Below are 23,899 nucleotides of genomic sequence, written 5' to 3' on the forward strand. Positions count from 1 at the left end.
TGTAGAAGTTGTTCCACAGTTATTAGAAGTTCTGAGGACTGAGAAAGTTATTTGCAACATTAAACCGTGATATTAGTCAGGTCTCGTCTGTGAAATGTTCGTGTTGTATGCCAACATCCATAACTATGTCAACAAAGAATTTGTTTCTTTGTGTTAATTAGTCACAGTGTTGAATGTAACAAACACTATAATCGTTAGTCAGTGTTCGAATTTAGCCAGAAGTCATGGGGTCCTTGTCATGACCCTCAATCCAGGACTTGTCAAATACTTCAAGATCAAATCTCAAGGATCCCAGGAACCAAATTAAGTTCGAACACTGCTTATTGTCTGTCAAACAGAAAATTATTTTTCTATAATTAGCATTTAAAACTACGTATAAATATAGTATAATCAGGAGAGTAGGTATTGTTGTGAGGTGTTTACTGTGAGGTTGACACGGGAAGAAGCTGACCGAAACAGCTGATACGTGCAGTTGGGGACTACAGATCACTTGTTTTGCATTTAATAGTTGTTTAAATGAATTCTGTCATGTAGTTAGCTCTTCCAGGTTATAAACAGTTAGCTTTTATGAATTCTTAAATAGGAGGAAGAGTTGAGATATTAGTAAGCACTACCACAAACTCCATTGTCCCAGGTAAGGTTAGCCCTTTCACAATGGAAGTGTGCAGGTCATTTGTTCACTGGTTGGTCCTGAAGATAAATATGGACTGGTTACTGTGTTGTTTAATATCTTTCAGGTGACGTGAACATTGTTCATGAGTGATGGGCAGTGGGGTAGCCTAATGGTTAAAGCGTTGGCTCGTCACGCCGAAGACCCGGGTTCGAATCCCCACATGGGCACAATGTGTGAAGCCCATTTCTGGTGTCCCCCGCCGTGATGTTGCTGGAATATTGCTAAAAGCGGCGTAAAACCAAACACAGTCAGTCAGTCATGAGTGATCCGAGTTATATGAGATTGAAAATACAAATTCATTAAAATGAATGAACCTCAAGGCACATCTACTTCAATAGGAAGACAGGGATGGAAATAACCAATTGCCCGACGTCCGAGTCCAGTGTTTTTTCTGTCGGGCAAGCAAATTTGTATATCACACTGTACCGGTGTCCAGTTGACTTTCCAATGGTAATTATGTTGTTTATTTAAAAAATCAGCAAGAAAACGGTCGGTATAGTGGAAAAGTTATCAGGGCAAGTGACTTTACATGTGCCACTGTACCGGAGTACACTATCAATTTTAAAGTTATTTCCACCCCTGAAAACATTTTGGTTGTTAGCAATTGACAATAACACGGTGACATTTTATGGTACTCCTCGGTGACAAAATGAAGGAATGGATCAGAACATCAACGAAACCTGTCATGTTCCAAGGTTCTGGGGAGGTGTATGCCTGTCCTAGGGGTGACATTTTCAAAACCAGAATGATGCAACCCAAAGAGTACGTCATGTACATATGTGTAATTAGACCTTTTATTATCCCTTGTGTATGTATATTATATAAACAGTTGAGACATTGTCAATACTTTATGGGCTTGAAACACCACGTTATACCTGTGATTACGTCACCACGTTGGGATGTAGTGGCGATGTAGTGGTGATGTGTGTCTAATTTTAGTTAGCTAATGACAGGGATCCGTTATAATTCACAGAAGCGTGCGCTACTTTGAACACCAGGGAACCATTGCCTGATATCGAAGTAGGGCATATAATTGGAGTTTGTGGCACAAATTGCAGGAGAGACGTGTTTTGGTCATGCAAGACCAGCAGTAAGACTGTGACTTGGTGTGTAGTTTAAAATAGGGGGTGCAGTCGGTCATCTAACGTTACGGGAGATGGAGTTGTATTAGACCTGTGAAATATTGACAATGGAGCTGACGATGCTCCACACAGCCTTCATTACCCTGTTGTCTGTTGAAAGATTCCGGTTGTATTCTTCTTCACTTGCTTTCAGCCACTTAGTACTAGGGAGGGTCGATAGTCAGGCAATCGAAGTCCTGGCATCTCATGTTCCATTCCCCACATTGGCACCATCTTGTATCCTCCGGCAGAGACATTGCTGGTATATTACTGGAAGCGGTGCAAAGCAAAAAATTACCAGAACACCATAGACAGAAATTAGAGTGGGGATAGGATGTAGGGTTTCTTTGTTGTAGATCAATATGCAGCCCTTGATAACAATCTTCGGCTTCTATCTAGTTCTATCAATCTAGTATTTAATTCTTAGATATTATCTGTAAATTTGGAAAGACTTCACAATTCTGATTTTTTTTCTAGTTTGTTCTTATACTATGAGATTGTTCCATATATTTTTTCCGATACATATTTTTCATAACTCCTGGATTAAAATAAGTGAATTTTTCACGTGAAGTATGGATTGTTTGTTTTAGTGTTTATAGCATACTGATCATATGGATACATGTCCATATTTACCAGTTCCATTTATTTCCTAGATGTTCAATTAAAGTCATCTCACAAGACTCATCTTTTATCGCCACCTCCTCGTCTTGAATGAAGAGTCGATTTGAATCACAAAGTTTAATATAAACTGTCAGATTTTCGACGTAAAGCATATCACTTAATCTCTATTACAAAGTAGGCACCATCCTGGATGAAGATACAAGAAAAAACTTATAATAGGCATGGACAGTCTTCCGATATCTTAGGGCAACGATAACTTTGAAATTATGCGATGATAGTTACCATTTCCTTATGTTAGATTTACAGTAATTTTAGGGCTAAGATTACGACTTTCTCGTGGACTCGAGTTCCTGACAAGTTAAGACAACTCTTTTCTTCACTTCTCTAACACCAAACTCCTGACAGTAGCAGCTCTCACACAGTCCCTTACTGTGGTAGGCAGCTTACAGTCATGCATGGAGTTGAACTTACTATCCACCAACTAGGTGTACAAACAAGTGACACACAATACTCTTCCCCCAAGCTAAGTTAGTTTGAATTTCTGTACCATTACAATCAAGATTTTTACTTTGTAAGTATTGAACGACAACGTTGTTGTTTTTCTGAGTCTTGAACCAGTCTGAATAAACAAATGTAAATTCATCTCGGAAATAATGTCATTCGTAACTAGTTTTTCCAACTGTCAAGACCAACTCATTCACAAAAATATGAATGTCACTACATTTTGGGTCAGAGATTTATTCGTAATGGCTGCTTTTACGCTGAAGGCAGGGATAATATCGAAAGGGTGATAGCAGTGTATGAAATACGGCCTGTCCGACCGCCCGACGGGCTAGATTTCTGACAGATGGTCTAAATTTACAGCTAGCCAGCCCGATGCTCTGATAAAATGTTTTTAGATATTCCATACATCTGAGTAAATTCACCATATCTTGGTGTCTGGTCTCATTAAATCCATTTTGGGCTAGTAACAATTTGAAGTTACCAGCCCTGATGTCTGGTTGGGGTTTTGGCTTATTTCATACACTGGTGATAGAGGTGTCATGTCCAGGGGAGATACTTGCCCTAACCAATGTGGCAGACGTGAAAAGAAAGGCAACAGTTTGAATTAAATGAAGCATCTTATCTCAAAATGGGATACTGTTCTAGTTTTGTGTACTCAGTCTCATTGTCTTTCTATCAAGCAAATGTTACTGGAGCCATCACCTTATCTACTTCCTGGCAGCCCAACCCTGGATGTTGTTAAGATGTAGAAGTGCAATAACCAAGTAACTCCCATTTTCCATAGCCTTTTTACAACTCTTGCATGAGTGACAGGGCTGTACTATTTTTGCAACAAATAGTTATGATTTACAGGCTAAGTTGTGTTTTGTTTTCATGAGAATTGGACTTTCTGTGTGGTTTCAGTTACTATGTTGATCACATACCAATGAATTAAATTTGTACAGAAAGATGACTTTTGTTTTTATTTGAAATATAGTTGACCACATAACAATTATGAAACAAGCCAAAAATGTGAGCCAGACTCACTAATGACCGAAACTCTCAACTTCAGCTGAACAATTAATAATGATTATTCTTGATAAAAACACGATATCTGTATCACACTTTGCACTGCACGTTCCTACTGACAAAGAAGAGACGACACAAATCAGAAAATAATTCATTCATTCATTCATTGAACAGTTATTGGTTGAACGAATTTGATGAGGGACTTTTCTCCAAGTTCAAGAGGTGAGGTGAAATTGGGTTTAACGTCGTGCTTGAGAATATTTTGCTCATATGACAACGTGCATGAGTGTGTATGTGTATGTGCGGCTGCTTGTACTAGCCCAGACTTAAGCTGGTTTGATAGTGCTAGCTCACTGAGATGCCATGCCGCAGTGAAGCATGTATACCCCACTCAGACACATTATACTGACTCTGAGCCGACCAGTCCTTGCTGTACCCATTAATGCCGAGCGCCAGGCAGGGACCAACAAGTACCATATTTTAACATGTTTTGGTATGACACGGTCGGGGATCGAACTCCAAGTTCAAGAGATGCAATTTGTAATGGTTCTAAAATATTACCTTGCACTGCAGCTTTTTCAAAAATTATAAGCTTGAAAAACAACAACAATACACTATATGTATCAGAATTAGCACTGTATGTTCCTATTTGCAAATAACCCACAATTCACTATATATGTATCGGAATTAGCACTGCATGTACTATTTGAAAAAACCCACAATACACTATATATGTATCTGAATTAGCACTGCATGTTCCTATTTGAAAAAAACCCACAATACACTATATATGTAACTGAATTAGCACTGCATGTTCCTATTTGCAAATAACCCACAATACACTATATATGTATCGGAATTAGCACTGCATGTTCCTATTTGCAAATAACCCACAATACACTATATATGTATCGGAATTAGCACTGCATGTTCCTATTTGAAAAAAACCCACAATACACTATATATGTAACTTAATTAGCACTGCATGTTCCTATTTGCAAATAACCCACAATACACTATATATGTATCGGAATTAGCACTGCATGTTCCTATTTGCAAATAACCCACAATACACTATATATGTATCGGAATTAGCACTGTATGTTCCTATTTGCAAATAACCCACAATACACTATATATGTATCGGAATTAGCACTGCATGTTCCTATTTGCAAATAACCCACAATACACTATATATGTAACTGAATTAGCACTGCATGTTCCTATTTGCAAATAACCCACAATACACTATATATGTATCGGAATTAGCACTGCATGTTCCTATTTGCAAATAACCCACAATACACTATATATGTATCGGAATTAGCACTGCATGTTCCTATTTGCAAATAACCCACAATACACTATATATGTATCGGAATTAGCACTGCATGTTCCTATTTGCAAATAACCCACAATTCACTATATATGTATCGGAATTAGCACTGCATGTTCCTATTTGCAAATAACCCACAATTCACTATATATGTATCGGAATTAGCACTGCATGTTCCTATTTGCAAATATTCACTATATATGTATCGGAATTAGCACTGCATGTTCCTATTTATGTAACCCACAATACACTAGCATTAGCGTGTTCCTATTTGAAAAAACCCACAATACACTATATATGTAACTGAATTAGCACTGCATGTTCCTATTTGCAAAAACCCACAATACACTATATATGTATCGGAATTAGCACTGCCTGTTCCTATTTGCAAAAAAAAAAGAAAAGATTACATGAATCCGGAAAAATCCATTCATTGTAAAGGTAATGGTTGAACAAATTTGATAAGGTACTTTCCCAAAGTTCAAGTACAATTTGTGATAGTTCTAAAAAAGTAGTACTTTGTACTGCAGTTTTTTCAAAAGTTTCAAAACCAAATTCGCACTGCCCCCTCTCCTTTACACAAAGAAGCTGTTTTCCAAATTCCAAAATGAAAACATTTTGACCAAAGCTTTGCAAGTCATTGGTTGAACAAACTTTGAAATTGTAATTCTTGAGAAAAAAACCCGTCACAATTTGCACTTAAGTTCTCCTTTAGACCAAGAAGGTGGTTGAAAACATTCCATTCAAATGAGCTCAGGTTTTTCTTCAGTTGAAAATATGTAAATTAATGCAACTCTTTCGAAAATTCCAAAATCAGAACCCCCTCTCCTTTAGACAAAGAAAGTGGTCCCCTAATTTAAAAACTATTTGTTGGATTGTTTTCAAGTTATTGGTAGAACAAAATTGTCTCCGACGGACAGACCAAATTCCTTGTAATAACTATATACAGCCAACCTTTTATGGTCATATCCCATGCCCAAAAATAATGTGACAATGATTGACATAAACATACTCAATATTTTATTGATGAATACAATCATAGGTTGACATAAAATCTCTATCTGGAGATGAATAAATACTAAAAGCTGATTAGTCCCCGCTATCGTGGCATGATTAATAATGCAAATTAACATGACCATCTGTGCAAATAAATCAAACGGATCAACATTCTCCATAGCATCTGTACACACTGCAATTGTTTCTACAAAAACAGAAGCTGAAGAAAACTGCCCAGTATGTATAATGTGGAACAATTCATGTCACTTGGAAGAAAATAGTACATATTCTGACAAATATTTTTCCTCATTAAATAAAAACAACACATTTTACATACAATGCATGTGTCACCATGGTGACAGGCTGTAATGTTTCACCCATGAAGTGAGATCCTGTAATATTTGTGCCCATTGAACACTACAATTACTTAAGCACTGGTCATTGAACATACTTCACAGGTCTGGAGTTCCAGCTCTGAAGACTCCACAGACCTTCTTGGACCATCTTGGACCATCTTGGACCATGCATGATTATCCAAAGTATCAACCTCCATTCTATTCTGTTATACACACTGGACCGATACGTGTTCAGATTTTCATTTCGGCAGCGACCAATCTCGCTCTCTCGTCTTCCATTAACAGCATACTGCATAGAGGTAAATAGGGTACAGACTGAAAACATGATACATTGGTTAATCAATTGCAATCTTTGACTCGGCATTTTGGCCAATTGAAAACATGGAATACTATCTGAGGGCCCTCTCCACTGTTGTAACGATACTCCTTGTGCTCACATCCCCTTGTAGAACATGACACCAGCTTGATGCAGATGATCAACAGGGCTCTCACTCACTACTGCAACTGTGCACAGTGTCCTGAGTTACGACAGTCTTGGCGTAAAGGTCACTTTGGAGACCCTCTAGATGACTTTCAAATAAATATATCACTGGTGAATAATGTAATTGAAAATCTGTTTAGAAAATACCATGCAGATCCTACAACGGTAAAAACAACAGTTTCTTTCTCAACTGTAGGGACATGATATAAATCAGTTGGGCAACTCTCAAAAACAACAGTTTCTTTCTCAACTGCAGGGACATGATTTAAATCAGTCTAAAACTCTCATAAACAACAGATTCTTTCTCAACTGTAGGGACATGATTTAAATCAGTCGGGCAACTTTCACAAATAACAGTTGGATATCAAGCTTAGAATCTATCTAAACTGTAGTGACATGATATGAATCATTTTACAAAATAATGCTGATCATGAAACGTCAACATCCAAATCTAATATTGCATGATTACGCCCATAAGTCTCACTGATCTGTCCACACAAAATTACATCAAAACAGCTCTGCATTGTATGAATCAGTCTTGACAGACACAACACAAGATTTATGTTCACTGATAACCTCAACCATCACGCAAAGTAACACGGAACAACAGCTACAGGGTAAACGGACTAGTGCTGTGTTGACGTCACTTTTCATCCTTAGTTGACACTACTGAGGAACATGAGCCCTCCTAAACCAATATCATTCTTCATCATTCCAGTAGATCCACATCCACTTTGTAATGGCCGTCCTGGATTATTCGAGGTATCACACGTCTATTCTATTATGAGAAATACCCTGTACAGATTCAAATGCAGCTGTGTCCTGTAGCACAGTAAGCACACAGAATGATGTCTCACCCGACTTTGCTACACGAACCGTTCAAAATGCCTCTTTCAAACAAGCCCTCAGTAATGCTCTGTATTCAACATCATAGCCTTGTACAAGCAAGACCTTGACATACGTTATCAAACTGGAAGACTGTCATAAAAGAACTTTCCGCTAGAAAAGAGCAGAGAGATAGGTGAGGCAAGTCCTATTACCACAGAACCTTGAGGTTACATTTGACACAGCATGCAAGAGTTCAGTTATTGTTATCACTGCCTGGTACACTGACGGAAGAACAATGTCATTGAAACCATTCTCAACATGACTGACTGACTGAGTTTGGTTTTACGCCGCTTTTAGCAATATTCCAGCAACATCACGACGGGGGACACCAGAAATGGGCTTCACACATTGTACCCATGTGGGTATTCGAACCCGGGTCTTCGGCGTGACGAGCCAACGCTTTAACCATTAGGCTACCCCATCGCCCTTCTCAACATGAAGCTAAGGTGGCAGGTGGGTCCAAGGTATCATAACATAATACAGGTTGAATACAGTGGATAATGGTGACGACAAATTCCCCGACCACATAAAACGTGACTAATTTCAAATCCTACTACACAGCCTTAACCCAACATCCATACAAACCATCACGTTATTTCACTCCATGCAAAAACCATAGACATGAAAAATGTCACAGCATCAGTTTTCTGTAGAACAAATCTCAGAAACAATCCATAATCTTTGCACAAGGACTGGCAAACTCCCATACTCTTATTCAGACTCGTGACCGTCCTCGTGGTAAGAATTTCTATTCTGAAGACCTGCCCTGATAATTAACCTTGCCTCAGTATCTCCATTGCCAATACTTCACAGATTGAAATACACTACGACTGTTCCTCCACGGCCAATGAATATATTTCTCGTGTTGTAGGACATGTTTTTAGTAAACTACTGAAACAAAACCGCTGTCAGCAATATTCCAGCAATATCACGTAGAGCGACACCAGAAATGGGCTTCACACATTGTACCCATGTAGGGAATCGAACCCTGGTCTTTGGCATGACAAGTGAACGCTTTAACCACTAGACAACCCCACAGAGAATAACAATGTGATGAAAATTATTGTTTTTGTTAATACTTTCAAAGGATATGTAAATCATCATTTGTGAAAGGAGTCGGGGCTTAGTATTTGTAGCAATGTGCATGCAAGGCTGCATGTATAATCCTGACTGAAGGCTACCCTTGTGGTCAACCAGGGCTGGTTATATTTGTCAGATAAAAATATCAATTGGTGCTGAAGGAATGCTGTGAAGTATTGACAATGAGCAAGAGATTGAATTTGGCTCATCACCACTTCAGGTAATATTTCAGTTGAATCACAAGTCTGCTTGATGTGAGTGGAACACCATAATGATGTACTTCTTTCCTGAAAACTCCATACACATTTCAGTGACTTTAGGTCAAACTTTGTGCAATTAAACACTAAACATGAAGCACACTATCCTGGAACTACTAAGGGAGGCAATCTATAAGTCACATACATAACAATGCTGAAAAGATCTTGATTCAAAAGACCACAATTCTGCAGTTTGGCTTCATGATGAGACATCATGAACCATGTTTCACAAATTGAAAATATTTAACTATCAATACATGGTGGAAATCATCAATAGCTTTGATGTTCAATAAATGAAAACAGTACCCATGTCTATTTACAAATAAAAAATATGGGTTCACAAAAACGTGATGGATATTGTTTCATGAACCATCATTTACAAAAGTATGTACATACAAAATTAGAGATACCATTTGATAATATTAACACATTGATATCATTATTCAAGTCTTTGCAACAACATGGATCATATATGGACAAACAGCTCACACAAAATGGCTGTGAAACTGTAGCAATGTAACAATTTGACATCCACTGGTTGATATCGATACACAGGCCCCTTTCCACTATCATACAGAGCTGTCTTAGCACTAAGATCACTTTTGGAAGAGGGCCTAGACCGGGAACAGGAATCCTCGGCTTATTATAGCTGATTAACAGGACTCCCTTCCACATAGCAATCCTAGTGCTACAGATGTCCAAAGCCAATGCTGCACTGTCCGTGTCAAGATCGTCTTATCGCTAATATCACTTTGTGGTAAGGGGCTCAGGTCCATTCTCATAAACTTCTAAACCATTCTGTCACATAAATATATCACTGGTGAATGATGTTATCATTGAAAATTGGTATATCACATAATATACACACCCTCTACAGGTAGGTCAATATGACAACAGCACCTGCAATAACTAGGTCACACCGTAAGGCTGCAAACGCCTGCTTCTCATTACCATGATTACATGGCCTAGCTGCATCCTCACCTATCTGATCTATTTCCCACCTTTGTCAAGGCCAAGTGACGTAATGCTAAAAACAGATACCCAATCAAACTGCATCATTCTTTCATGACTGAAACACGGCAGCGAAACCACCAGTACTCGAATAACTGTTGTCTCAAAAAGCATCAGAATGTCTTGAAGCATAATACTTCCTTCCCCTTTTTCAGTTCTCAGTGTAACATCTTTTCCAGCTCAATTGTCTTAGAAGAGTCGATTACTATAATTAAAATATAAAGTAAATAGAAGCTTGCGTAGATAAGGCTGTGGTTTTGAATGAAAATATCTACAATGAACTCAGAAAAGGCCTATAAGTTTATTTCCAGCTAATGAACAGACATTGTGCGCTAAGTTAGTAATGACAGACGTTAAGGTGGAACCGCCACTTCCAACACAGGTCTTACAATGGAGATATTATACTCTGGGCAACCTTAACATGACCCAAATCAGAAAACTTTGGAGTGTGTACATCTATATTGATCACACATTCATTACAAATAATAAGCCTGTCACACAAAACAAGATATGATCATTTTTAAGACATGTGAGGTCATTACAAGGTGAAGGTCACTTGACAGATATTTTACAAGGAGACAACCCACTAATCAACAATAGTACCAATATCATCGAGAATCATTATGTGTTACTCACATTAACAGGATCATAGTATGTCGGTACATTACGACAGTTATACAACACCAGCACATTGGCCACTGTGTAGAGGTACAGATATTGCATATTGAAGAGTGACACTGACAACACACTAAATGAACATATTGGAAATAATACACAGAATATCAGGAGACCGAACTGTGAGATACTGAACATAATGGATGCACCAATGTGAAAAGGTACGGACCATGATACCTTCATTGACCCGTTTTGAAAACAAATTGTAGAAAATCACAAAAGAGAAAAAAGATGAATTATTTAGAATTGCAAAATGTCAACATGAAAGAAAGGGGAACTAGTCTCCACACATTTTTGATTGATTACCCCAAAGAGAGCAGATTGGAGCTCAAATTTGCACAAACCACATTTGTTTTATTTAAAGGAAATGCTTTTCTTATTTTTCACCAAAGCCTTTGACCCAAGCTGGTTCTCACAGCAGTGTGAGAAATTTACGCTGGTCCTGTGGTTCCTGGCTAGTAAAATTTCATCAGGACCACTAAATGATAAGTTTGCAGTGGCCCTGGTGGCCAAATCTTTGAATGTTGGACCAGTGAAGTACAGACAGGACTAGTAATTATTGTCCACTCACTGGTCCTGTGGTCTAGTGGGAAATTTTAAAAGGTTTCTTTCCCTGCACAGCCATGTAAGATAGGCCAAAGAAACAGTAATTGATGGCCATGCTTCTTGAGAAGTACAAATTTGGACTATTTCACTCAAAATAGTTTTCAGCTCCACATTCTCAGTTCAAAACTTGAAGCTTATATATGGAGACCAGTTCTCTAGCATATTACCCTGACTGACAATTTTCACAGCAATATCTTTAGGCATTTTCATTTCTAATCCCAAACCATAAACCTTCTTCATTAGGCAATATTTAACAATGTCAACTGAGAAACAAAATGTCATCACTTGGTGTTTGGAATTCTTACTTTCCCTATATTTGTTTCGAATTCTAAATATGTGTTGGATAAAGACAGACCAATCAGTGTTTTACGAGACCCTTTCTGAAACAGAATCTCATTTTGTAATACACTAGACCAGCTCAGCTAGTCTTAGCACTTGTTTCTATAAATACATAAATACTCTATATACAATGAATTCTTAACTTACACACCCACAAACACACGTTTAATGGGATAAAATGCTGAAAAGTCTGCTCACATCATGGACATTTCATTGAAATCCACTGAGCCAAATCATTCTGATGCTAAAATATAGCCATGGTTTATGTGAAACAAAGAATCCAGGAATGACCTTTAACTACGTTTCCATGACAAAGGGCAGAGAAGGTTTTGAAATCAGGAGTAAATTCAGGTTCCACAGGAAAGTGCCTCAATATGTTTCTAAACAACCTTGAACCACATCCCAGTATTGGGTATTGGGAGGCACACAAATTGTTTCACACTTTCTGTACATTCTGGATACAAACATGCCTCATGACATCATGGAGCAAAACAAGTTTGCTGTTGACATGAACAACAAATCCATGCCACATTTCTGACCGGAAAGGTCAAGGTCATATATACAATAATGTAGACAAATAAACATTGAAAAATATATTCTTCCACTACTTTCAGTATTATGAGTGAGTGAGTGGATGGCTCTGGTCTCATAAACACATGATAAACATTTCTAATGCTTCTACAAGACTCATTTCCTCATCTCAACCTGCTGGCTCGAATATCTTTATCTTACTTTCTACACATTCATTATCAGAAATATGTGCTTCAGCAGACTTACGAATATCACACCTGAATAGACGCCTGTAGCACTTTTCTTAATCAGCTGCACACTGTATATCTATATAATAACGTGTCATTGCTAACAGATTTCCATCTCCATCACTGAACCAGAGACCATATAATCTATTATATGGTCTCTGCTGAAACCTATGTCATCTGTTTCATTGTTATCATTTACACATGTGTCATCTGAGGTCCATCTTCATCACTGACATCAATGGTATCTGAGGTCCATCTTCATCACTGACATCAATGGTATCTGAGGTCCATCTTCATCAGTAACACCTAAACTGACTTCTATCTTCATAACTGACAGATAGGACATCTGACTTTTCATCTTCATCACTGACACTACAACATCTGAGTTTTATCTTCATCACTGACACCTACAATAATGAGTTTTATCTTCATCACTGACACCTACAATAATGAGTTTTATCTTCATCACTGACACCTACAATAATGAGTTTTATCTTCATCACTGACACCTACATCTTACACCTACAATAATGAGTTTTATCTTCATCACTGAAACCTACAATAATGAGTTTTATCTTCATCACTGACACCTACAATAATGAGTTTTATCTTCATCACTGACACCTACAATAATGAGTTTTATCTTCATCACTGACACCTACAATAACTGAGTTTTATCTTCATCACTGACACCTACAATAATGAGTTTTATCTTCATCACTGACACCTACAATAATGAGTTTTATCTTCATCACTGACACCTACATTAACTGAGTTTTATCTTCATCACTGACACTTACAACATCTGAGTCTTAACTTCATAACCGACGTCTACAACCTATGACATCTGCATTTCTTTCACCGCTTACGCCACTAGAACATCTGAGTTTCATCTTCACCACTGACACCTACGACGTTTAAGTATTCTTCATTACTTACACCAACAACATTTGAGTTTTAGCTTGTCTGCCATATCTTCATCACAAACACCTATGTTATCTGTGTTTCATCTTCATTACTAACACCTACGGCATCTGAGTTTTATCTTTATCACTGACACCTACATTAACTGCGTTTTATCTTCATCACTGACACCTACAATATCTGAGTTTTATCTTCATCACTGACACCTACGGCATCTGAGTTTTATCATCATCACCAACACCTATGATGTCCAAGTTTTATCTTCATCACTGACACCAGTGTTATCTGACTTCTGTCTTCATCACTGAGACCTACATCATCTGTGTTTCATTGTATCACTAATACCAACGTTATCTGATTTCCATTTTCATCAAAGACACCTATTTCATCAGAAATTCAGAATTCAGAGTTTCAGAATCAGCAGCAACACATATCTCGTCCAAGTTCCACTTCCATCACGGTTATTGTGCTCCAGTTGTTGAACTAGATCAGTCTGTAGTAACACATTAATGCAATGTTCTTCAGCAGTCAGTCAACATCTGTCTGTCTTCATCCACTGGTTTGTTTCTCCTCTTCAGCAACAGAGTTGTGCGTTATCTGCGTTTCATCTTGCCCTTCTTCTTCATCATGGCCTTCCTCTGCAGCTCTTCCTGTTCCTGTTTTATGTCTTCCAGATCCTCCAGCAGTCCTAGCTTGGCACTGAAGCACACACACCACACTCATTACCATGATTATTTCATACCTAGGCATACAATAACACATCCATAATGGTGGATAAAACCAATTTCATCACCTCTAGGGAAACATGTTGTGCACTAATAACATGTTTTGAACAAATAACACATTGTACCAGTTAGTGAAATAACTCTTTTATGGCAGCTGCTTCTTAGAGTGACTTCCCTTTCTCAATGTTTACATTTGCATCAAGCATCTACTTTCCATGTGACATCCTCGTTAGACTAGCAGTAAAACTGCCGTCACCAGAGTCAAGTGGCCATTACAAGAATCATGATATCTACCCTCAAACCCCACTTAGACATCTATAATTTTGTGCATGTCTCTGGTTATGTCATCGTACCGTATTTTCAAATGGTTTACAGCAGACTTACTGTTTCCAAGATGAGGGTACATTTTGCTCAATTCTTGGGATAGGTTAGTGCCAGAAAAGAACCTAACTTCCCCCTTATTTTCCTACTATAAACATGACATGATAATTGAAATTAAATAAAAATTCAAACTGACAAATAAGAAAACAATTTAGCTGGAAGAAAATAGTTCAAAGTCCCAACAGTCATCACAAGTTTGATAGCTGAATGCTCATTTCGTTGGAGCTGGTTGTGACCACCCATCACAGTGAAAAGATGGGACTATAGGCAGTGATAGTATATAGAACTGCATTAATGGTGGTCACTGTGAAGAGCAGGATATTTCCAATCATGTAAAACAAATATACCCCATATATTACAATTAGCGACTAAAAGACCAAATGTCTGACTGGTATTTTAGAAGAACAGTAAAGGCAAGGTATTTTGGTATTTGATGTTGTCAACAGAATAAAGATATATACTGAAATGTTTGTTTATGCTATATGCCGGCAGTCTGTAAATAATCTACACTGGACCAGACAATCCAGTGATCAACAGCATGAGCATCAATCCACGCAATTGGGATATGATGACATGCTTCAGCCAAGTTAGCTAGCCTGACCACCAAATTGCCTCTTACGAAGACCAATTCTAACCCGGATCTTCACAGGTACTGTTTAGAAAGAAGAACTTGTCATCAATAAAAGCTTCTTGCCTTTACTGCCAAAAAATCAAGCATAACAACTTTTTAACATTTCCTGTGGATGTAAACAATTCTCCAATCAATTGTAGGACATGGAATAACTCACCTTCTTGCTTCCTCCTTCATCACTGTAGCGTAGTTGCTCTCCATGCAAGCCAGGTCATCATCCCTTATATGGTCATACCTGCAACCAATACATCACTGTTAATTTGTGTGCAGAACTCAAGAAGCTCAAATCTACTAAACTGAGCAGAGGACAAGTAAAAATCCAAGGAAGGTCCCAATGGACGAGACCGCCTCCGTGGTGTAGTGGTTAGAGCATCCGCCCGGAGAGCGGAAGATCGCGGGTTCGATCCCCGACCGCGTCAAACCAAAAGACGTTTAAATATGGTACCTGTTGGTCCCTGCCTGGCGCTTGGCATTAATGGCTACAACAAGGACTGGTCGGCTCGGAGTCAGTATAATGTGTCTGAGTGGGGTATTCATGCTTCACTGCGGCATGGTATCTCAGTGGGCTAGCACTATAAAACCAACTTCAGTCTGGGCTAGTACAAGCAGCCGCACATACACATACACGCTCATGCACGTCGTCATATGAGCGAAATATTCTCAAGCACGACATTAAACCCAATTTCACCTCACCTCACCTCACCTCACCTCACCAATGGACGTCTTTCATGAAAGTAGTAAAATGTAAACCATGTAATATTTGTGATTACACAATGCTATCTGACGTCCATCTTCACCACTAATACCTAGAACTTATTTCTATCTTTATAACTGACATCTAGGACATCAGTACATATTTAAGGTCCTTCAGAGTCCCATTCAGATTCAAACCAACACATAAGATGCTAGTAAGTGGGCAAACTACACCCTTCCTCAGGGACAACTGAACGATGAGGAAAAACAGTCACTCACTTCCGCTTGTCATATCCGAAGATCTGTCGTATGTATTTGGAGTAGTCCAGACTTGAAGGATCATCCTCATCCTCGCCATCATCAATGAAATCATCCATTTCTTCATCTTCTTCACTCTCGCTGGCTATCACCTGGCGCTTCCTCTTAGCTGTAACAAATTGACATGCACAGATTGCAGTTGATAGAAGTGACAAGGTGCATCCATCTTCAGTGGAGATATGGAGAGAGATGTCATATTTGAGTAAATAGTATATATTTATGTGTCATATCCCCACTTTAAAGCAAGCTCAAAGGGTTGCATTATAAACCTGTCAGTGGATCAGCATGTATTCAACTTTCATTCTCACCTCCCTGGGAAGAAGAGGGAACCAGTTCATGAACAATTCAATTCTCAAACCGAAATAGTGCTCTGTAGAGCAAAGCCAAAACCCTGAAAGCTGCAAAGAGTAAATGGCTTCCTTTATGATTATGTTAAAAGCAAACTGAACAGAAAGCTCTGTTTTTCTCACAAATGAGCAGTGATGAGATAAAATAGTAATTAGCAGCTTGAATGCATTGGAAGGCAGTGTTTACGAAAGCTTAGATTACAGCTGAATGGCCAATCAGGCTTTTGTTCAGAAAGGTCAACATCTGCTGGACTGCAAAACATTGTAATACAATTTCATTGGTGCCATATCTCCTAGGAGACCAGGACATCTCACCCTGGTGATATCTCTGGGCAGATCATGTCATCTCACTTTGGTGATATTTTCTGGGAGATCGTGTCATCTCACCCTGGTGATATCTCCTGGGAGATTGTGTCATCTCACCCTGGTGTCATCTCACCCTGGTGATATCTCCTGGGAGATTGTGTCATCTCACCCTGGTGATATCTCCTGGGAGATTCTATCATCTCACCCTGGTGATATCTCCTGGGAGATTCTGTCATCTCACCCTGGTGATATCTCCTGGGAGATTGTGTCATCTCACCCTGGTGATATCTCCGGGAGGTTGTGCCATCTCACCCCTGGTGATATCTCATCCCACCCATCTCACCCCTGGTGATATCTCCTGGGAGGTTGTGTCATCTCACCCTGGATGATATCTCCCAGGAAACTGTTTCATCCCAGAGATATCTCCTGTCATCTCACCCTGGTGATATCTCCTGGGAGTGATTTCTCACCCTGGTGATATCTCCTGGGAGGACGTACCTAGTGCAATTTTCAAGCGGAATGACAGTTTCTACTGTCTGCCAGCTGTCTCTTTGGCCGCCACTAATAGCTCCACCCTGGTGATATATCTCCTGGGAGAAAAACACATCAGCCTTATGTGATATCGATCTGACGAATTAACTTCTCACCCTGGTGATATCTCCTGGGAGATTCTGTTTTGTATCAAACCATCTGTCATGTGACCAATTTCATCCTGTTGTTTGGTGATATCTCCTGAGATTCTTTATGCTACTATCATCCCATAGATTTCTGTCTTCCTGGTAACAACTCAGATATCTCTGAATGGAGATTGTGTCATCCCACCCTGGTCCTGGGAGATATCTCCTGGGAGATTCTGTCATCCCACCCTGGTGATATCTCCTGGGAGATTCTGTCATCCCACCCTGGTGATATCTCCTGGGAGATTCTGTCATCCCACCCTGGTGATATCTCCTGGGAGATTCTGTCATCCCACCCTGGTGATATCTCCTGGGAGATTCTGTCATCCCACCCTGGTGATATCTCCTGGGAGATTCTGTCATCCCACCCTGGTGATATCTCCTGCCAATATGCAACAACAACAACAAACATAACAATGGCTGACAACTTACTGATTTGAGGTTTGGGATTATTTCTTTTAATCTCTCCCACAATTCTGTCGAAGGGATTTGATGCAATTGGTGACGATGGTGGTGATGGTGATGATGGTCCACACACCAGAACATTTTCATGTGTATCATCATACTCTCGGCGTGGTTTCTTTCCTCCATGGCCATGTTCATTCATCCGATGCCTCTCTTTCGACATCTGTTTAGTATGATTCCTATGCTTGTCTTTGGAAAAGTGTTGGGGGCTATCTCTTTGCTTGTCACGTGATACCTGTTCACGATACTTATCCTTGTGACCTTGAACTTTGACTGGTCCATCCCCATGTTTATTCTTGGACATGGGTGCTTTGTACTTGTCTCGAGACACCTGTTGACTTTCACGATGTTTGTCTCTAGACACTTGTTGACTTTCACGATGTTTGTCTCTAGACACTTGTTGACTTTCACGATATTTGTCTCGAGACACTTGTTGACTTTCACGATGTTTTTCTCGAGACACCTGTTGGCTTTCACGATGTTTGTCTCGAGACATCTGTTGACTTTCACGATGTTTGTCTCGAGACACCTGTTGATGACTTTCACGATGTTTGTCTCGAGACACCTGTTGACTTTCACAATGTTTGTCTCGAGACACTTGTTGACTTTCGCGATGTTTCTCTCTGAACATCTGTTTGGAACTGTCTCTATGTTTATCTTGCGTCATTTGATTAGGGTTTTCTCTGTGCTTGCCATGCGACATTTGTGGACTTTCTCTATGTTTTTCTTTGTGCTTACCATTATCCATTGTTCGATATTTATCTAAATGTTTCTCACTGCTTTTGTTCATCATCTGCCTATGTTTATCTGCCAGCCTTGAATCATATTTGGAACTGTTGTCACGCCTATCGAAATGTCCATTAGAATTACTGGAGCTGTGAGCACTTTTAGGATGGGATTTAGCAGACATTTGTTCCTTCACGCTCTGTGATGACAGTGAATGTGGCACATGTTTGGAATTTGACGAGGGTGGAATTTTCGAACCTGAATACTTTGAACTAGAAACCGATGACTTTGAACCCGAAAACGAATGAGACAATTTAGAATTCACAGCAGGGGATGGACTGGACTTATGCCTACTGGATGAACTGAAGCTTTTGGACAATGATTTCGAATCTTGACGTTTCTGCGGAGCCTCAACAGGATCTTCATCAGAAATGTCTGAAAACGATTCTGAATCAGAAGACACAATAGGTGGTGGAGGGGGAGGCCTGCCCTTGCCAAACTTCAACCAATCCTTGTATTCCTGAGTCTGTTTGCGAGCCGCCCTATCCTTTTCCTCTTGAGTCATCGGCCTCTCGTCTTTCTTCTTCTTCACCGCTGTCGCAGCTGCCAACACACCTTCTTTTGGAGCATTCTGTTTTTGTTCCGCCATTTTCATAATTGATGAAAAATCAACCGGTGCTCCCATTGATTTGGGTCTCTTTTTAATAACTGGTGGTTTAGGCTTGCTAGTGGGCTCGGTTCTGACAACTGGTGGGATCAGTTTTTCAGAGCGTTGTTTCTCTTGACGCTGTTTCTCTAACATCTTCTCTCTGTGCTGTTGCCTTTCTCTGTCATCTTTTGTAGAATGGAACTCTTTGGGAGATGTAAATTCTTTTGTTTTTTCATCTTTAGATATCTTGACCTCCTTTGAAGATTTAAACTCTTTTGCTGCAAGCTCTCGGGACATTTTCCTTTCTTCCTTTTCTTTTCTCCTCTGCCTTCGTTCAGCCCTCTCTTTTTCGGCTCTAATTCTATCTTCTTTCTCTTCTGTAATTTTCTGATTGATCTCCTCAACCTTTTTCCTCATTGCATCTTCTTTTTCTTTGCGAATCAAGGCCTCCATTTTGGCCCAGGCAGCATTTTGGGCAGGCAAAGCTGTTCGAGGACCTTTAAACGTATACTGCATCTGCTCCACATCTTTGGCAGGGTCATGAACTGGTTCACTATTTTCTGCATCAGGTTTGGCTTTCAGCGCTGTCATTGTGTTATCCGTCTTTACTTTGTTGGGTTTTGATTCCTTCTTCACTTTGTTGTGCGTTGATTCCTTCTTTTCTTTGTTTTTATCTTCATTTTCTTTCTTCCCTGAACTTTTGTCCTTCTGTTCACTTTTGCTACTTGAGCTGCTCTTCACGGAGCCATCACCACTTTTAGGGATGCGGAAGATCTTCTTCTTTTCAGCTTCCCTCAATTCCTTCTGTCTTTGTTTTTCTGAAAATAGATGGCATGGCAGGATGTACATTTCACCTGTAGCACCAATCCAGAACTACTGTCATCAAAAATTAGCGCTCAGTTTAAAGTATCCTCTTCCTCCTTGGAGTACTGAATATTTATGAACATCCAGTAATATTTATTGATTATTAAAAAGCCATGTATATTTAAATGAGGAAGGACTGCATTATCAAACTAGGGAAATCCTTATGATGCAGAATGTTAATGATATGTACACTGGCAAGAGAGGGAATCACTGAATAGAACATTTGTTACTTTGTTATATTCAATAACGAACAGGTTCCCCTAAGAATGGAGCATTTTGAAAGCCAAATTCCTGAAACCAGCTAGTAGTGCTAAGGATATATGATCTCCTCTCATGCTTATACATGAGCTGACTAGTCTTAAAATACTGGTTAAACTCATTAAAGTGGTCGGTGAAGATACAGATAACATAACTGAGAGTACGGAAACAACGAAACAAAGTTTTAAAGGAGAAAGGTGATAGAAATACAGCTATTGTACCCGCCTGATCCTTGGTCCAGTTGCATCATGTTATATGCCAAATAGTGAGTGAGTGAGTATGGTTTTACACCGTTTTTAGCAATATTCCAGCAGTATCACGGGACACCAGAAATGATTTCACACATTGTACCCATGTGGGAACCGAACCCGGGTCTTCAGCGTGACGAGCCAACGCTTTAACCGTTAGGCTACCCCAACGCCCTATATATGCCAAATAGATCTCACGATCCCAAACTGAGTCATGCAATGCAACTGAATGCAAAGACACAACCGTCACTGGTTTGTATAAACTACATTATCCCCATACTGTGGCTTTGTTGTATAGTCATAACCCATGTACATGTTATTATCAACTGAAATGAGTCTGTTCAACATCTTGAAAACTCATGGACATGACATGAACCTTGTGCACTAACTTCGTGTAAAGTCTACCATAGCCGCTGAAGTATTTTGTAGTATTCTGAGAAGTCTTATGCATGAAGTAGGATGTGTCTTGATTAATTTGTGAATGATAACAAGTGTGCTGCAAGTTGACAATACATATTCACAGGAGGGAGAGGAACAGAGTGTATATAAACCTGTGAGAACTAACGTGGGCAGGATAATCTCAGACATGATACCCTAAATACAATAAGTGTTCATACACAAAACCATTTGTATTCATACTGGTGGAATGTGAGAACGTAGAATTTATTCTACCTAAACTACACTGATGTGTACATACCTTTTACATGTCGTTCTCTTGCTTTCTCTTCCTGTAGCTTCTTGAGGGTTTCAGATTTTACTTCTTTCGATTTCCTGTCTTCTTTCTTTGATGAGGACAGACTTGTTGAAATCTGTGCAGTGTTTTCAAACTGAAAATAGACAAATATGCAGACCATTACTATATTACCAGATAAAAAGCTGAAACATCTCTAGTCAAAGGGTAGTACACTGAACTACATGAAAGCTTTTTATTATTTTGATTTTACTCCACCACAGGAACTCAATAATACCATGCTTTAAATATCAATACAGAGCTTTAGACATTATTAGAGCTGTATAATGAGGAAATACTTCACAAATGTGCTGACTGACTGCAGGTCTGATAATGTACTGATTACATTGAAAATATTAAAGTAATATGGTGCCCACATTCCAGAGAAGTCAAGTCTCACTCAATTTACTGGTTTATCATTTGTTTATACTGCAGTTTTTAAGCATGCTAAAGCTGATAACAGTTTTCAGAAAATAGCTGACTTATCCCAAATTATCAACTATCAAAAAAGCATCATGTTGTGCGGCTGATTGGATTTCTGCCTGTTGCACATATACAATGTGAAATTGATTTTCAACTTGATACAGCCTGCATTATTTTCTAAAACAGTATATAATTACATGATTAATGACTAAGATTAGAACGATTTTAAGAAGGTGCATATCTTCAATCATGAGTAAATGAATAGGTTTTTATGCTGCATCCATCATGCAGTTTGCACACCTAGTATTATTCTGTGGCCTTGAAAAACTGAAGCTTGGATTTATGACATTATACATTGGTCTATGATTAGTCTGTTGTGTACAACATAACCATAGTCACATCAACATAAGGACTGTACTGTATATTTTCTTCGCTAAAATATTTTCAAATTGCAACACCTTATTTTCATTATGGGTTCATGAGGTCATTTGCCATGTAAAAGTGTTCTGTTGGGACATGGACACTTTACAACCGTCATTCTTTTTCACCACCAAGAAGGTAAGAAGTTAACTTCTGGTTCAGCTATTTAGAAAACATTAAAAGGTTAAACAAGATATAAATTGTTCGGGATTAACACATTTTAAGTAAAAATTATTCACTCAATTGTCTTAATTATCAGCATATCAATGATAGAATGACGAAAGCGTCCTGAAACCAAAGATATATTTTCTTTAGACATGGTCAGAAAAACAATTTGCTCCACAGGAGTATCGAACCTGTCACAGACTGTGGATTGATAAGCCCAAGTCAGCAAATCCCCCTCCCACACGGTTCCGGATAATATGGCCGTATACAGCTGGTTCGGGAGTCTGGCTTTTCTTTACTCTTACCTGATGTTTTGAGACTTTCTCATTATCAGCAGCAAGGGACATCAAGTACTTGAAGTCCATGTTGGTACAACCTCAAACCATATCTTCAAAAACCTATCCTATGACCTCTCACTGAAAATAAAAATTCGGTCGCTTTCTGGGGCAAGTGCTTCTTGTTGACGTTTTCAGATCCGAGTACACGCGAGAGAAGTACTTCCGGTTGCAAGGGATAACCCAAATTTGGGAATAGACCTGTATACGAAATCGTTAAAAAAACAACGCCAGTGCGTGAGCCGTATTCAGTCACTATCTTTATCACAGCTGTTATAGCTTTACACAAACAGAAAAACACTTACACAAAACCAACAGAAAAACACATACACTAACAAAAAAAACCGTACACAGATAAAAAGTATAAATATTCATTAACCATATATAAAATGTATTTTAAAAAGCGTATGCACTGTACGTTTGTTTTTTCTCATAGAAAATACGAATTTTCTGTCTGCACTTTAGAAAGAATATAAAACTTATCAACTGTCAGTTACATTTACGACAAATGACTTAAAGATCTTGAGAAAACTTTATGCGCATTAGAAGCGCAAGACTTTACTCGTAAGTGTTGCAGTCTCCCTTAGTGAACATGGATTATAACATACAAGCACGAAGACGACAGCAACATCAATAATAATAACAAATTACGTTAGTTTTAATTTCGAGTATCACAGTTATCACAATAAACCTTAATTTCAAGGCAGGTTTGAATCAAACACGATTATATAACAACGTAATTAACCAATTAATTACACGACTAAGCTGAGTTTAAGTAGGTATTGTCTTAAAGATCACATCGTTTCATCAGAACAAAGCTTCAAGGAGTCATTCCAATTCACAATCAAATGCATACGTATCTGTTCTTTCTCAAAGCAGCTAGACACCACATAAAAGTGTTTAT

At 38.8% G+C, this 23,899-nt stretch overlaps 1 protein-coding gene across 2 annotated transcripts; it reads right to left on the reverse strand.

Moving 5' to 3' along the window:
- Nucleotides 1–6,260: 6,260 nt before the first annotated feature.
- LOC124271253 (protein SPT2 homolog) lies at nt 6,261–23,134 on the reverse strand. Of its 2 annotated transcripts, none has more exons than XM_046706347.1 (7): nt 22,966–23,134; nt 21,620–21,749; nt 18,145–20,370; nt 16,344–16,491; nt 15,529–15,606; nt 13,806–14,333; nt 6,261–13,219 (listed from the first exon to the last, which is right to left on the reverse strand). In XM_046706347.1, exons 1-6 carry the CDS (start codon nt 23,023–23,025, stop codon nt 14,228–14,230), a joined length of 2,748 nt encoding a protein of 915 aa, XP_046562303.1. In that variant the 5' UTR covers nt 23,026–23,134; the 3' UTR covers nt 6,261–13,219; nt 13,806–14,227. The 2 variants fall into 2 exon arrangements, with proteins under 2 accessions (XP_046562303.1, XP_046562302.1); XM_046706346.1 differs by lacking the exon at nt 6,261–13,219 and adding an exon at nt 13,240–13,403 and having other exon boundaries at nt 13,701–14,333.
- Between the last annotated feature and the right edge of the window lie 765 nt (nt 23,135–23,899).

This window comes from Haliotis rubra, unplaced genomic scaffold (genome assembly GCF_003918875.1).
Source record: "Haliotis rubra isolate DU_JTF1 unplaced genomic scaffold, ASM391887v1 Scf159, whole genome shotgun sequence".
Classification (NCBI taxonomy): Eukaryota; Metazoa; Mollusca; class Gastropoda; order Lepetellida; family Haliotidae; genus Haliotis; species Haliotis rubra.